Genomic DNA, 15,653 nt, shown 5'->3' on the forward strand with positions numbered 1-15,653 from the left:
CCCCCGCCCCTACACACATCTCTGGAAATAGATATCTTATTGCTAACTAAAACATTTTGCGTAAATATAGGGTAGGGGACTTAAAATAAGGCAAACCATAACTTTCTTCAAGTGGGATCGTAGTCAAGAGCACTTACGAACATATAAAAATCTTTGTCCCTTATCAGGACTGTTGGTCCTGGCTAATGATTACGCGAGATATGGGGGGTAGTACCTAGTCTTATTGGTCTATTTATATGAATTAAATATTTTTAAGTGTGTGGCAACCGACACCCCTCACCCGGCCACACCGTGACCGTGACCTGACTCATTATCATCTCTATCATCTATGGTCACATTGGCCTATGAACCATTGTAATACGATAAATTCTCTTTTTAATTATTATCTGTTGCTCCTGACTTCGTCCGCGTGGGATTAAAAAAAATATAGCCTATGTTACTCAGTGATAACATATCATTTTAATGATGGAAGGAATTTTGAAATCGGCGTAGTTTTTGATTTATTTCAATTGATATAAAAATCCAAACTTTTCCTCTTTACAATATTGGTATACATTAGCATTTGAACTAAATAAATAACAATTATGGTTTCTTAGGCCAGTCCGCTAAATGTTTGCGATGAAGCAATTGAATCGCTGGAAACGTTCGAGGGTCCGCGAGTGTTCATGGAGCTGTTCGCGGTGCTCTGCATCGAGACCAGCCATTACGTCGCCTTCGTCAAAACTGACCGCGGACACGACGTGCCTTGGTGCTTCTTTGACTCCATGGCCGACAGGAAAGGTCAGTATTTACTAATATTGCAATAAAGCATATTTAGATATCTCATAGTTTAATGGACATAAAAAAATTGCAATTTATGTTTTGTGGTTACAACTAAGTTTTTTATTGCATTTAATTTACAACCTCAGCTTCGTTAAAAAAAGGATGGAAAGGTAAATTGGATTTGACGGTGGAGGGGACGCATAGAAACGGTACATATTCTCCTTGTGTGCGTCATCTTTTTCTTTGATTAGGGGTAGGCATTTGCAATTGTGGACGTAAGATATACGGGCAGCGATCGCTTCGCTCGGCGAATTCAGGTGAATTCATGAAAATTATGAAATTAAAAAAAAATGTAAGTCAATGAAGTCAAGCTTAAAATCCAAATTTCATTTAAATCTTCACATCTGTCAGATTGTAAGCAGCGCTTAGCAGAGATGTTAAGATTTGATAACCTTTAGATAAGTTTAACTAGATCAGCCTTAGAAATAAACGCGGTATAACGTTAAACTTAGGAAAAAACTGAGTATAAAGAAAATTTGGATTAATATTTGCTTATACTAAGTTTAACTCTATACCGCGTTTATTTGTAAGACTGGTTAAGTTGTGGGGTGTGGGATGTTATGAGTGGGGAGGGGAGGTATTGTGTATAGTGCAATGCGCTGCCGGTGTCAGGGGAACGCAACGGGTACAACATCCCGGAGATCGTGAGCCTGCCGGAGCTGGGCGAGTGGCTGGGGAGCGAGCGCACGCGCAGCGCGGTGTGCGAGGAGCGCCTGCTCAACTACTCCAAGCGGCTGCTCTCCGACGCCTACATGTGCTTCTACCGCAACGCGGAAGTCGCTATGTACCGCTAGCCACTCACACTAATACGCACTTGTACCACCGATTTCAGCATAGCTGAAGAATATCGTCGATTATATGGAAAATTACATTTAAAAAAACTTTTAATGAAAAAATGGACATTTTGAATTATTTTTATGATTTTTAAAATCAGCGCTTGACCACGACCCCCCTATAGTTAAATGGTAATGTGGTCGAAGGATGGTACGCGCTAATTTAATAAATACCCATTCACCCTCCTTATTCCATTCTTTTGCTGTGCGCACGAGGATAGACGTCTCAAATTGTTCGTACGGCATACGAATGCATCCATTTTTCTATTTAACCGACGATATATCAAATATATTACACATTAGAACATTGATGCGACGATGATCGATTGATCTATTTGTTTTTATTATTATCTACCTTATTGTTTATTTGTAAATGGCGTAGTTTGTCTCGTAGTGAACAAGGCAGCATAGCGCGGATTTCCGCTACGGTACATGTAAATTAATGTTTATTATCATCCACATAATTACTGTACCATAGCTTTTTACCAAAAAAATAATAATAATTATAATATAATAATAAAATATTAATAATTATAAAAAATAATAATAAATATAATAACCTTACTCTAGAGGGAATAAATATCGCATGACATTTAATAATCATTCGAGTTGTTGACTATAAAAGTGTTTTCAATTAAACTTTACATTGTACGTGTAATGTCCACACTGGTCGCGTTAACAATAAATAATATACAAGCCTGTCAACTGAATAAATAATAATAGTATTGATTTATTTCGTATAACAATGATCCATAGAGTGTTAGTGTTCGAACTTATACTAGTGTTAGTAGAAATTGCACACAAACATTTTGCATATAATAATTAAGCAGTGCCACAACGATGCTGTAAGACAGCGAGGCCAGCAAACACTAGTCTACGTGTAACCGGATCCAGCGAGCCAGCACCGCTCAGTCCCACCTATCCATCAACGCACTCAGGATGGTGTTGGTGCTGTGACGCACTCGCTGCATTAAGGAGGCGCAGCGCTTTTGCATGATGGCATCGAACCCTTCCACACGAACGTCCACAAACATGGCAGACGCGCTGCAGTAACGTGGATACCCCATCAACATCATATAAAGTGTTTATTTGAATGCTTTCTTTAAATGGCCCTATTTTCCGAATTTTTCAACAATAACAAACAAGTGTACCGTCTGTATCGACACTTTTCGCTGTCGTGGTTCTTCATTCCGCACACCTTGCAGCGTGCGAGATCTCGTCTCGCAGTTCGTTTCTTGTACTAATTGATACATCGGCTCCTCCTTGGCGAACATCGCATCGTTGCTGCACCCCATCTTCGCTTGCTTTGCATACGCTGCCTGCTCCGCCAGTTAGATTGCCCATGTGAGCGTCAATGTTGACGGGCTCTGCTCGAACAACCTCTCGCGTTCGCGCCCGGGACCAGGCCGAAACTATCCCTTAAGGTGGTTTCCGGAGCGGCGCTGAAATCGCAATTATTCGCGATACCTCTTAGTAGCGCCGCCCATTATCCCAATAATTGGCCTGAACCTTTTGACGATTCATAAAAATTCGCCTTTTCGGCAAAAGTGCATAATTTCGGCTTAAAGTGCCCGACCAATAATAAAACCAGTTCAACATAACTGTCTCAACTTTTTGCGGATAAGCCAAGTTATGGATCAACCGGTGTGTATCGTCCGTGACATGTGTTAGCAAAACTCCACCCTTGTCGCTATATTCAATCTTATTGATCTTCAAACACTGAGTCAGTCACCCTTTGTATTTTGACCACGCCGACATTTTATGGTCGGAAGAGGTTATACTCCCTAAAAACACAATTTTTTTAAATCCTCATCGCCAGTTAGAAGTTTATAAAGAAAGCAAACAATTAAAACACTTTATCAGTTGACAGACTAGTTTATTATTCGTTTCTAACGCGACCAGCGTGGATACGAGGGTCACACTGAAAGTTCTAAGAAAATCAAAAAGTGAGCAAATAAGCAAGTCATTATTTTTATTATATACTTTTAAATAGTTTTCATTCAGATCAATACATCGCTGCATTCGATATAACCACCGAGAAAAGTACTTTGCCCACTCGTCCTTAGGGTCTCTTCGACGGCCTTCTGGAAGGGAGTCACTGCTTCCTTGACTTCCATAAATTTTTTTCCTGCATGTTTTTTTTTTTCGGGAATAAATAAAAACGCAAGTTGCGAGGTCGAGGTTACAAGACGGGTAAACCAGCAATTTCACATCTGGTTACGAGAAATTGTCGATCGTTCTCCCGACGGTATGGGAGGAGGCGTTGTCGTGGTGAAGGAGGATCCTACTGCGATGTTGTTTCTCCCGAACTTTTACCAAGACAAGTGGCAAACATTTGTTAGCATACCACTCTGCGGTAACTGACTTTTAATCTTCTTAAACAATTATGGCATAATTATAGGTCCTTTTGAAGAATGAGGGCACCATCTTTTTTCCTACACTTCGACCTCTCTTCAATTTAGTGGACAACTCCTCGGAAAGAAACACTTGAGATTGGTACGATTAGGTTTAAATTCTTTAAACCAACAAACAGTGGGACGAGAAGGGGCTTCATCGTAAAAGGCTAATCGAAGTCTGTCATAAACATTCTTGTTGACTTAAATGGCAGCAAAAGATATCAAATCACAGTACGAACATTTTCTCACGTTAAATTGACAAATGAATGAAATCAATACATTAAAAGAGTGCCATTTTCAGGTTTTAAACTTATTTTTTTGTTATATTCTTTAAAAGTAGCCAAATCTAAAAACTTCCAGTGTTGCTCTCGTATCACAGTACTGCTATTGAACGTAATGATTTTCCTTCTTATATCTACCCTAGTAGTATATTTTAATAATGATGTAACAATGTATGTTATTATTTAAAAAAATATATATCTTATCCAGATTTTAAAAAACATAATATAGAAAAAGTTAACATAAAAAAGTCTAATATTAAAAAGACAAAAATTTAGATGTTAGAAAAAAATGTATTATTAGAATATTTAACTAGTGTAGATGTATAATAAATAATATATACTTTTTATTTATTAAATAATACTACAAGTGAAGTTGACTGTTTCTAACACTGTAGAATATTTAAAAAATTATATGTAGCTGTTTTCTACCAAGCAAATATTAATATTTGTTATTTATTTACCATTTTCATTAAAAAAGAATAACCTTTAATTATAATGAGTTTTTGATCTTATTTGTTTTGTACTGAAAAAGTAGATTCCATTTAATAGGAGATAAATAACTATATGTACATTTTAAAGTTGCTTCATTACTATTTAAAAATAAAGGAATTAAAATTTTATAGCAATGTTTTTTCTTACTTTACCTACTCTACATACTAAAACAATCTTGTACTCTATGTACTTAAGGCACTCTTCTAATTTAAATTAACTATTCTAGTTCTACAGATTTTTTTTTCTTTTGCTGAGATTATCATAAATCTTCTCGGTTAATCTCTTGAGCTAATGGACAGTTACACTCAAATGTGGGTTGTGGTACATGGGTCATTCCTTCACGAATTGTCACCTCACTTGATATCCTCTTACTCCATTCCTGAAATAAGCCATAAAGTTAAATAATTTCACTTATATGTTATATAAAATAAATACATGATTACTTACAGAGAATAGTAATGCATGATAACATATAATGTGTTGAGGAAGTAAGTTTTCTTGTGCGAATTTTCGACCATTATCAGCTATGTTGTGAGCCTTCTCGTCATTCTCTTTTGCCCAATGTATCCTTTCAACTAAATCACTCAAGTCACGTGCAACTGGAATGTAATGTTCCCATTCACGAAGTTGACTATAAAAATGTTCGTAATATGGAGACTGCTGTTTCAAAACCATTCCACCTCCAGAAAGAAGGTAAGGAAATCTGTATGCTGCTACAGTTCCATCAATATTCATCTGATATTTGTACTGCAACAATAACAAAATATTTTTTTAATTTACAAGTTTTGAGAGTAGACCAAGGATAGTTGCCCCAAAAAAAAACCATACAGACGAATTGAGTACCTCCTTTTTGGGAAGTCGGTCAAAAAATAATTATACTGATCACAAAATAACTTACATCAAAAAACTTGAAGAATGACACATGTGGTTGTTTTGGACCATATTGTGCTTCCTTTTCTCGATAGAAGAAGAAATTCGTAAGAGATACATTAAATAGTTCAGGATTTTCTCTTGCAATGTCAACCAATTTAAGTCTCTCAGCGCGCGAGTCACGTCCTCGCCAAAAGACCATAGGCTTACGATCTTCCCACTTCTTTTCCACATTCCCTTGCACAGATAATGTGTCAAGAGTAACTCTGTAAAGCATTTTAAAAGTATAATAATGGCAAATGACCTTAAACATAGACAGAAATAATTTAAATACCTTCCCATATTTTCTAATGCAGATTCCGTTATATCATAAGTTGGCATAACAATATCCAAAGTGTCATTGCTACCACACCACGAGAACATAGGAAGTGGCTCTGAGTCTTTATGTATCAATGGCCAATCACCTAAATTAATAACCAGTTCTATATCAGGTAGTACAACTTTCCTTGTCAGGGACAATAAGATATTGTCAGTAAACATATTAAATCCAACATGCTTGCCATAACAATCCCTATATATTTGATTATTCTTTATGACATAGTGACAAAAACTTGTGCTTTCAGGTTTATGATATTTATCTACAATCTTTTTTACTTGTTTCAACATATCTTGGTTGTCAAACGGTTCTAGGTCTCGAATAATACTTGGATATGAGATGAGACATTGATAATTGTTTAACCATAAATCAAAGTCTTTCTTTGGGCAATCACACTGATCTGCTAGAATAGGACCTGGAATAAATTGGTTTTATAAAGAAAATGAAAGTTATATAGTAATTAAAAATGTATCTGTCAATAATTATACCTTCTAATGTTAATGGAGACTCATTTATGTGCTTGCTTTTGTAATAAATGGAAACTTTGAGATCCATACATGTTTCATAAACCTTATACCTAACTATAAAGGTGCCATCCTTTCTGTCAAGTGTGTTAACCCAAACTCGGCAAAAGTTATTTTTCACTGATTTTCCATTTATCTCGACGGCAAAATTCTTTCCAAAATCTGGTGTATAGCTGAAAGATAACATTTTTTATCAAAAACATTCATACAAAATTACATTCCCATTTCATACATCGAAGTTTTTTTTTCTCAACATAGGTAACATTGAAGAATTTTGTCATGAATTATCAGGTCAGTGGTTTTTCCATTTAACATTTTATATTTGTATTGGTTATAGCAAATCCAAATCATATCTGTAGTTTTTTTGGGAAGCTTTGTTTAAAAGAAATTAACGGCTATGTTGTCGTTATTACATAGAATTTTTATCTGGATTTATCATATACCTTATTTAATAAGCCTACTCACGTGTCTTCGTTAAAAGAAGTGAAATTAACAAAGAAATATCTAGCCGGCATCACAATATCTTTTGGATGTAAACCCGGCCCAGTTAATTCTATTTCAAATGCACTTGATAAATGTATTAACATGATAAAGTATTTCCATATTTTATATTCCATTTTAGTTTAAATTAATAAATATACCGACAGAGAATGATTTGATAAGTAATGTATTTATTTTTGTTGTAATCACAGCAGCTGAATTCGCAATCATTGAATTCAACGATTGAATTGTCAATGTCAAATTCAAAGATTATCTCCACAGTGCATAAAAATAAATGTGGTTATCTCATGACTGTTTTCATCATCTGGTAACCTGGTAACATTTTGATTCTGGCAATTTTTATCTTTTATGTCATAAAAATCTAAAATTTTGTAGGTTATGTTATGTTTCACTTTTAAATCTGTGACGGTGGTAATAATACATCCATGATCTGCGATTATTTATTTTCAGACTATGTAAACATTGTTTTTCCTGCGTTTAAAAGAATATAAGCTTTTAGCATAATGGCCACAGCTAATATGAAAATATTGTGCTCAACCCTTAGTAGGTTAAGGTATATAGAAATCTAAAGTATGTTGTTAGTTATCTCATAGTATATTTTTAAATTAAAGTCACAAAATATGTTACAGAGTTGACCACATTCCTATAAGACAAAATGCATATTATAAACCTCCAAAATATCGACCTCCACATTGGTTTGTACCTAAAGAAAGAGTGGTAAGTATTATGTGTATAATATTGTTTCATAAAATTAAAAAATTGCAAGAATGTTATTAAATTTCTATTATTGAATTATTTTAATAGATGAGTGAAGATCTTCTTACGCAAGAAAATAGAGATTTTATTGAAGAAATAATACAAGATAAACGTAATTCACAAATTACATTAGAATCTCCTTTAGCTCTTGCAGAACAACAGACAAATGAATGGAATCCTTTTACACGAAGAGTTGGTTTAATAGCGCGAAAAATTGGTAACTATCCACTATGGTCAAAAGAAGGAAAGAAATTTCAAACAACACTTTTGCAGGTGAGAATTTTTATTTTATTACTACTTGTCCTAATTTTAATAGGGTGGGAGGAATTTTTGGGAAAAATTGTAATTATCTTCGCTATTTACCAACCCTCATCAGACCCTAACTTATATCATGATTATATTGTCATGCTGTAATACAAATAAAATTATTATTATTCTGCCATTGTTTTTACATTTATATATTTATTTTTAGGTAGTTGATAATCATGTCATAAAGTATATACCTCCAGAGGAATTTAATCCTATGAAAACAACAAAAGTACAGTGGAAAGAAAAGAAAACATTAGGTTGTCTTTTAGTCGGGTCAGAAACTTTAGACCCCAGCACAGTTACCAAAGAATATTCTGGTATATTTAACAGTGTTGGAATGTTGCCGAAGCGCCATTTATTCAGATTTATGGTTTCGCCACATGCAGCATTACCAACTGGCACCCCTTTGTTTGCCACACATTTTAGAGTTGGTGATCACATTGATGTTAGAGCTAAAACGTGAGTATATTTTTGGATGGCTTAATGTTGAATCTGTGTATATGAAATGTTGAATATAGTTGTATTTAAACATTATTATTACACAAAGTTGAAGGTATACTAATTAAAAAAAATATATGTTATAGCATGGACAGAGGGTTTCAAGGTGTAATGAAGAGATGGGGATTTAGTGGTATGCCTGCATCCCATGGTGTTACCAAAACACATAGGAGACCAGGTAACATAGGAGGGGGTGGAGAAAAGGCTAGAGTATGGCCTGGTACTAAAATGCCTGGTCACATGGGTAACAGGTCTGTACAATCATCAATTAATAAACTAAATCATTTAAATATACATCATCTGAGGTCACTCTGAAACACTGTATTCCATTATAGTCAGACATCTGTCATATTGTAAGTGGCAATTACGAAAGTGTTTAATGATGAATTTTAATATTCTTCTGTAAGTTTTGTTTCAGTACTTGTTCATGAGAGTAATAATTTGAAACAATTTATAAAATACTAGCTTTCGCCCGCTTGGATTAAAAAAAACTATGCAGCTTATGTGTTCATCCATACTATCCTTTACATCTATACCAATTTTCATTGAAATCCGTTTAGACTACAAACTGTAACATCCATTTCTTTCTTTCTTTCGCATTTATAATATTAGTATGATTTAAACATTCTTGTTTCTAGGTGGAGAACATTGAGAGGTGTGAAAATACTCCGAATAAATACAAAGCATAATATCCTTTGGACGCTAGGAGTGGGCATCCCTGGGGAGACAGGAGCAGTCTGCTACTTGTATGATACTGTACTACCTCTTAAGAAACTGAAAACTGCACCACCTTTTCCTACCCACCCGGCCAGTGATGACCTGCCGCTAGAATACTATGATGAGTCTATACATCCATTTGAAGGAGAAACAATCTTATATGATGAAGTGTAGTTGATTTATTACTAATAAATTAGATATGACAATTTTTTTTTTTTTTTATCAAGTTCATCTTTTATTATATGAAATTTAATACCCAAATTATGTCTAAATCCCCCAATAGCACTAAAACAATTGATAAAAACAAAACTTTTTTCAATAAGAAAATCATTTAATTCAATAATCACTTATAAATTATAGGCTACCTAATTTTGATTTATAACATTTGTTCTACTTTCCTAAATTTTATTGGGATGTATATTTTAGTTTAATTTAAACTTCCTACATAGACAAAACATGTAATATCAAAGCACATAATAAGATAAATATACAATTATGTCCAATCAATTGCTATAAACACATGTTACACTTAATACTAGTGACAACAAAAAAAAGTATTTTGATTACACACAGCATTTGAGCAGAACTTCTTTAAACATCAGGCATAATATTTTATTTATTCCTATTTAATTAGATCTATTGCTGGTTGGGAGGTTGGAAACCATAGCCTGGGTATGGCTGTGGTGCACCAGAGGGAGGAGCCCCAGGCGCTGGAGCCCGAGCATATGGATATGGAGATGGAGGATATTGAGAAGGAGGATAACCTTGCTGATAAGCATGCGGAGGATACGCCCCACCACTGGGTGGATAATTCTGTGGATTCTGGGGATATGTAGATTGTGGTGGGGGTGCAGTCGACACTGACGGTGCAGGGCTACCAGGTTGCGAGGAAGGATTAGAATATGGTGGTTGTGTGGCAGGAGGATAGGGTGATGGTTGCCCGGAAGGTGGATACTGCTGTCCAGGTGGACCACCTTGAGATTGCACTCCAGATGCGACAGTTGAAGGAGGAGCGTTGTTTCCGTGAGAACTGGAATTATAAGTAGGTGACTGTGCTGATGGAGAACCATAGCCTGAACTTGTTGGATTTTGCGATGTATATCCACTAGGAGGTGGCTGAGGGGACCGGTTTGGTTGAGAAATCGGAGTGGAGCTATATGCAGAAGTGGGTGTAGTGTTTGGAAATGGTTGAGATTGATATGGCTGTGGTTGAGCAGATGTTGAGTTGTAAGTGCTAACACTAACATTTGGATAATTTGCACCTGACTGTGGAGGTGGGTATGCAGAATTGCCAGTATAAACAGGCTGACTTGCACCACGAACTGGGTATGGCGACCCTGAAGCAGCTGGACTACCAGGTGGAGGTGCATATGGCTGTTGAGCTGTTGATGGTGGATACCCTGGGCCTGGATGCGTAGATGGTGGATAATTGCTAGGTGTTGTAGTTATGGGAGGGCCATAAGTAGAGTTAGGAGCATATCCTTGGGGGCCTTGTTGTGATGGATTTGGTGGTCCATAACCTTGACTAGGAGGACCATATCCACCTTGGGGAGGATAAACACCTGGGGCTCCTTGATACTGGCCCTGATATTGATTTTGTGGATATGGCCTTTGTCCATAAGACTGTGTTGGTCTGGTAGGTGCTGTGGAAACTCCTGAGGGAGGTCTGTATGCTTGTTGTGGTGATCCTGGCACTTCTGCAGCACTTGATGGAGTATTCATCGGTCCTTGTGGAACATTACCAGCAGCCAGCTGGTGTGGTGGCTGCAACATTAAAAGAATAAAATTACACAATCATGAATTTGACATTGAAATATCAACTCCAGTTTCGTGTTTTAGAAAATAATTTGATTATAAGTAAGAATTTGGATGTGTATTTTATTACAATTTACATAGTGCAAATAATTTTGAAGTACAGCAAAGAAAATAATGAATAATAAAATTAAACTCTCAATATGATCTTAGTTAACTAAAAAAAAAAAAAGACGTCGATATAATACAATTATTTACCGGTAGAATTGCTTGAATATTTTGATTAGCGTCAGCTACTGATGCCAAATAAACTAAGTTTCTATGTAAAACTTGCTGGTATTGGTGACATTCCATTAACTGGCCTTTTGCCTGATATTCTTGAATCGTTTGTATTAAATGAGCGTTTTCATCTAACATTTTCTGAATTTGTGCAGGAGTCAGAGGTGGTCTATTTCCCCTTGGCGCAAAAGCCACGGACATTTTGGATTCACTCTAAAAAATAAAGCGTACCAGTATAAAATGCTGTAATAATATCTAAATGACTAAATTAAAAACATGTGTTTTTTATTATTTTACTTTAGTTTTATCCGAGATCCAAATTAGATTTTTTAATACAAATCACTCGATAACTCAACAAAGCGTTAGCAAAGCAAAAGCAATCGGCAACCATAAACAAATTCAATTTTAACTTTACAGATTATAAGATAAATACAGATTAAATATACCTAATGCGTAGTATTCAGTACCATAGATTACAAAAAATGATTTTAGGGTGGCAACTATTTTCCCACGTTGGGAAATGCGGGGATTTTCCTTTAGGTATTTCTCTGTGTTTTCGGAATGTTTACGGTATGAATTAGTTACAACTTTATTTTGTACTCAAGGGAAAGGTTTATTATTTAGCATAACTGATCTGCGAGTTTATTCATATTTCGCTTTTAACGTGTCACGCTTTTATGTGACTTTCGTAGATGATGAGAAAATACCAGCGAATTGGGTACTTTGAGTTTACTATACTTAAAGGATTATGACATAACACATAACTCATTGGCGATTCCTACATGCTATTTGTGTTCTAGCAAATATCAAACAATGTGGCAACTAATTTAATAGGTGGCAAGCCATTACATTAAATTGTATTTTAAACTGTTTGCATTGTAATTTAAATTGAATCGAAATACTTAATTATGTAGGTATGTAATATTTATTAAATTAAATATCCCAAAGAAAAAAAAATGAGAAATTGTATTGTTTACCTGCATACCCATTGTAAATTAAAAACTGTATATATAAATACACTTAAAAGTACTGATAACACTTCCTTAAGAAGTAGACTTTAGACTTTTAACCTGATTATTTTGTTTTAATAAACATTAAGAGTTTTGGGAGTTACTATGGCTCTTAAAGGTGTAAAAGTGATTGAGATGATGGGGTTAGCTCCAGGACCTCTCTGTGGGACTATTCTTGCTGATTTTGGTGCATCAGTCACAGTAATACAAAAGGTCAGTGAAAGTACACTTTTACTAGAACAAATCAAATGAGTAAATCACCTGGACCCATATAGATGTATCACAAACCTGAACATCTTCTTATCTACTTAAATTCATGGTCAATTACACTTTCAAAACTAGGTTACAATCAAAAGTAAGTAAACTATATGTTCTTCCAGACCCGTTCAGACAGTAATTCTAACAACTTCTATCCATCCATCCAAAATTTTGCATTAATAATGTAGTAAGTAGTAAGATTTATTGACTCGCTCCATATATTGTAAGGCTTACTCTTTTTCTGATGTACTTTTAGTTCTTTTTAATACTAACACTAATTGCCATTAAGAAGAATCTTGTTAAATAAACCAAGTTAAAAATAGTTTTCCGTTTACAGATTGATAGCATAGCCAATACAATTGATGTTATGACAAATGGAAAAAAAATTATAAAAATAAATTTGAAAACTGAAGAAGGTGTTCAAGTTGTTAACAAGATGTGTTCATCTTCAGATGTTCTGATTGACACTTATAGACCTGGGGTTATGGAAAAATTAGGATTAGGTCCAGAATCAGTATCAAGAATGAATCCAAAGTTGATATTTGCTAGGTTATCTGGTTATGGACAGAATGGGTTTTACAAGAATAAAGGTGGCCATGATATAAACTATGTCGCTATGTCGGGACTGCTTTCATTATTTAGAAAGAATGATGAACCACCATTTATACCACTTAATTTGGTTGCTGATTTCGCTGGTGGTAGCTTAATGTGTGTTGTTGGGATTCTAATGGCACTTTTAGAAAGAAGTAAATCTGGCAAGGGACAAGTTGTTGATTGCAGTATGACTGAAGGAGCTGCATATTTAGGAACATGGGTGTTTAAATCTAGGAAATTACCAATTTGGCAAGGGGAACCAGGGACAAATTTGATTGATGGTGGAGCACCATTTTATGCAACCTATAGAACAAAAGACAATAAATTTATGGCTGTTGGTGCATTAGAACCACAGTTTTACTCAAATTTATTAAAGGGGTTAGAATTATCTGATGATGATTTGCCTGAAGATAATAATCAGCACAGAGAAAAATTTCAGGAGGTATTTTTGAGAAAAACTCAAGAAGAATGGTGTAATATATTCGATAAACTTGATGCTTGTGTAACCCCTGTCCTTGATATTGATGCTGTGGATGCACATCAGTGCAACATATCAAGAAACTCATTTTATAAGGACAGTGACAATTTTATTGTACCAGAACCAGCACCGAAGTTGTCAGCAACTCCAGGAACTTCCTCGGGCAAAAAGCCTCAGCCAAAAGGTGATGAAAATGCAATTGAAATACTACAAGAGTTGGGGTATAAAAACAATGAAATCAATGACTTGATCAACAAGGGCATAGTTAAAGCAGATAAGAAAGCTAAACTTTGATTGAGTAATAATTTGAATACTTAATTGAGTAATACTTTAATATTGTTAATCATATCCTCTACATTGTTTTTTTCATCTGGTATAAGGTAATCACTTTGATATAAGGGATGTTGCTGTATTTGATATAATATTTTTATTAAAATATGTAAATCAAACTTCAAATGATTTATTCCTAAAAGGAACTTATTGAAACTATATAGTTTTGCGCCATGACATTGTTGGACTCTTTTTTCACCTATATATGTGATAAATTTAATAAATGCTGTGTAGTCCATACCAAATACAACTTTTAGCATCCGTTGACACTGAGAAACAAAACAGGGAGTATTACTAAACTCTTTGATTTCATTTTCAACAGAAGACAAATTATTTTTAAAGGCTTCCCAAACAAATTCTAAATTACTGCCATTAATAAAGTTATGATTAATTGATATTGTATCAAGTGTATTTTCAACTTGATGATGCCATCCTGAAGGTACAAAAATTGCATCACCCTTATCTTGAGTCACTTCAAAATACTTCACATTGGGATATGTTTTTGAATCAAATAATGGAGGTAAGTTGCCAAATTTATCTTTAAGTTTGTTTTCCTCACCAGGAGGAAACATAATCCATTTCTTTCTGCCAACTATATTTACTGACCAACTATATGATGAATAAACATCACAATGCAAAGGAGTCCTGAAAAAAAAGAAAATATCATATTTCCTTGTGCCACAAGTGTTTTTGGTAAATCTTTTACTCTCATTACTAAAATCCTAGTTATGATCTCCTATTAAACATAGTCAATGCTGTTAGGTGACCAATTTTACCTTGTTGTTGCTTTTGTGAATAAATTGATGAACCAAAACTTACTAATAAAAAATTCAAACAATGGCTACTACTACATTTCCAATAAACATACCAAGATCCTTTTGGTCCTATATATACAAACATAAAATCATCTTCCTTATTATCTTGTGCATATTCATTGAGCCAATCTGATGCAAAGATTTTAGGTACTTCATAAAATATATCATCTGGTTTTAGTCTTCTCAAATGCCAGTCCTTAAGATATAAAAGTTCATCTTTGTTACTACTACTTAAATAAGACATGTAATCTTTCACTTTCATACATTGCTTGGGATGCGCGTTAAAATTCAATTTATTACAATTTGCGACAGGAGCTTCTAAGTCTCCATATTCAATAATAAAATGCTCATAATTTATATCTCCATTTTTTACCCATTGCTTGGAACAATTCCAATCTAAGCTTACATTTTTAACAACACATGGTAAATTATTCAAAATGAAATCCTCGAAAAAATAATCATACGACAAGTTACTACCATTCTGAACAGATATCAAACAATTAGTATAATCGGGTTCTGGAACACAGGTTTGCTCGGACCCGATTTCAATTTCATTCATATTTCAAAGTAAGCTTTACGACGATTTCAGATTTATACAAATGTTATGCAATAATAAATATCAAATAAATACGTTTCATCTAGAATTTTTAATGTTTGTGTTTTGTCAAAGTCATGCCAAAACCAAAGAGTATACAGAAAACTGTCAAAAAGCATAAAGAACCATGTCGGATATTGATGACCAATTTAAATATTTTTGCTAAG

General features: G+C 34.5%; 6 protein-coding genes across 7 annotated transcripts in view; 3 read left to right on the top strand and 3 right to left on the bottom strand.

Moving 5' to 3' along the window:
- LOC106099587 (ubiquitin carboxyl-terminal hydrolase CYLD) overlaps positions 1-4,949 on the top strand; it is a 10,391-nt gene extending 5,442 nt beyond the window's left edge. Inside the window, exons 10-11 of the mRNA XM_013278165.1 lie at positions 598-780; positions 1,435-4,949. Of these exons, the coding sequence (XP_013133619.1) occupies positions 598-780; positions 1,435-1,616 (365 nt within the window). The 3' untranslated portion in view covers positions 1,617-4,949. The remainder of the gene's footprint in view (positions 1-597; positions 781-1,434) is intronic.
- A 107-nt stretch (positions 4,950-5,056) lies between these two features.
- On the bottom strand, positions 5,057-7,324 carry LOC106099588 (KDEL motif-containing protein 1-like). Its single transcript, XM_013278166.1, has 6 exons — positions 7,060-7,324; positions 6,559-6,767; positions 6,029-6,485; positions 5,723-5,960; positions 5,272-5,571; positions 5,057-5,203 (listed from the first exon to the last, which is right to left on the bottom strand). The coding sequence occupies exons 1-6, from the start codon at positions 7,209-7,211 to the stop codon at positions 5,084-5,086; spliced, it is 1,476 nt and encodes a 491-aa protein (XP_013133620.1). The 5' UTR covers positions 7,212-7,324; the 3' UTR covers positions 5,057-5,083.
- Positions 7,325-7,442: 118 nt separating this feature from the next.
- LOC106099589 (39S ribosomal protein L3, mitochondrial) lies at positions 7,443-9,585 on the top strand. The gene is made up of 6 exons (XM_013278167.1): positions 7,443-7,648; positions 7,725-7,812; positions 7,900-8,124; positions 8,324-8,619; positions 8,745-8,909; positions 9,297-9,585. The coding sequence occupies exons 1-6, from the start codon at positions 7,599-7,601 to the stop codon at positions 9,547-9,549; spliced, it is 1,077 nt and encodes a 358-aa protein (XP_013133621.1). The 5' UTR covers positions 7,443-7,598; the 3' UTR covers positions 9,550-9,585.
- A 100-nt stretch (positions 9,586-9,685) lies between these two features.
- On the bottom strand, positions 9,686-11,813 carry LOC106099490 (protein SSXT-like). The gene is made up of 3 exons (XM_013278048.1): positions 11,704-11,813; positions 11,386-11,619; positions 9,686-11,139 (listed from the first exon to the last, which is right to left on the bottom strand). The coding sequence occupies exons 2-3, from the start codon at positions 11,605-11,607 to the stop codon at positions 10,012-10,014; spliced, it is 1,350 nt and encodes a 449-aa protein (XP_013133502.1). The 5' UTR covers positions 11,608-11,619; positions 11,704-11,813; the 3' UTR covers positions 9,686-10,011.
- Positions 11,814-12,350: 537 nt separating this feature from the next.
- LOC106099710 (alpha-methylacyl-CoA racemase) lies at positions 12,351-14,059 on the top strand. Its single transcript, XM_013278329.1, has 2 exons — positions 12,351-12,629; positions 13,012-14,059. Exons 1-2 carry the CDS (start codon positions 12,522-12,524, stop codon positions 14,038-14,040), a joined length of 1,137 nt encoding a protein of 378 aa, XP_013133783.1. The 5' UTR covers positions 12,351-12,521; the 3' UTR covers positions 14,041-14,059.
- Positions 14,047-15,574, bottom strand: LOC106099709 (jmjC domain-containing protein 4 homolog). 2 transcript variants are annotated; one of them, XM_013278328.1, is made up of 3 exons: positions 15,369-15,461; positions 14,945-15,087; positions 14,047-14,721 (listed from the first exon to the last, which is right to left on the bottom strand). In XM_013278328.1, exons 1-3 carry the CDS (start codon positions 15,369-15,371, stop codon positions 14,061-14,063), a joined length of 807 nt encoding a protein of 268 aa, XP_013133782.1. In that variant the 5' UTR covers positions 15,372-15,461; the 3' UTR covers positions 14,047-14,060. The 2 variants fall into 2 exon arrangements, with proteins under 2 accessions (XP_013133782.1, XP_013133781.1); XM_013278327.1 differs by having other exon boundaries at positions 14,945-15,574.
- Between the last annotated feature and the right edge of the window lie 79 nt (positions 15,575-15,653).

This window comes from Papilio polytes, unplaced genomic scaffold (genome assembly GCF_000836215.1).
Source record: "Papilio polytes unplaced genomic scaffold, Ppol_1.0 DF824102.1, whole genome shotgun sequence".
Taxonomy (NCBI): domain Eukaryota; kingdom Metazoa; phylum Arthropoda; class Insecta; order Lepidoptera; family Papilionidae; genus Papilio; species Papilio polytes.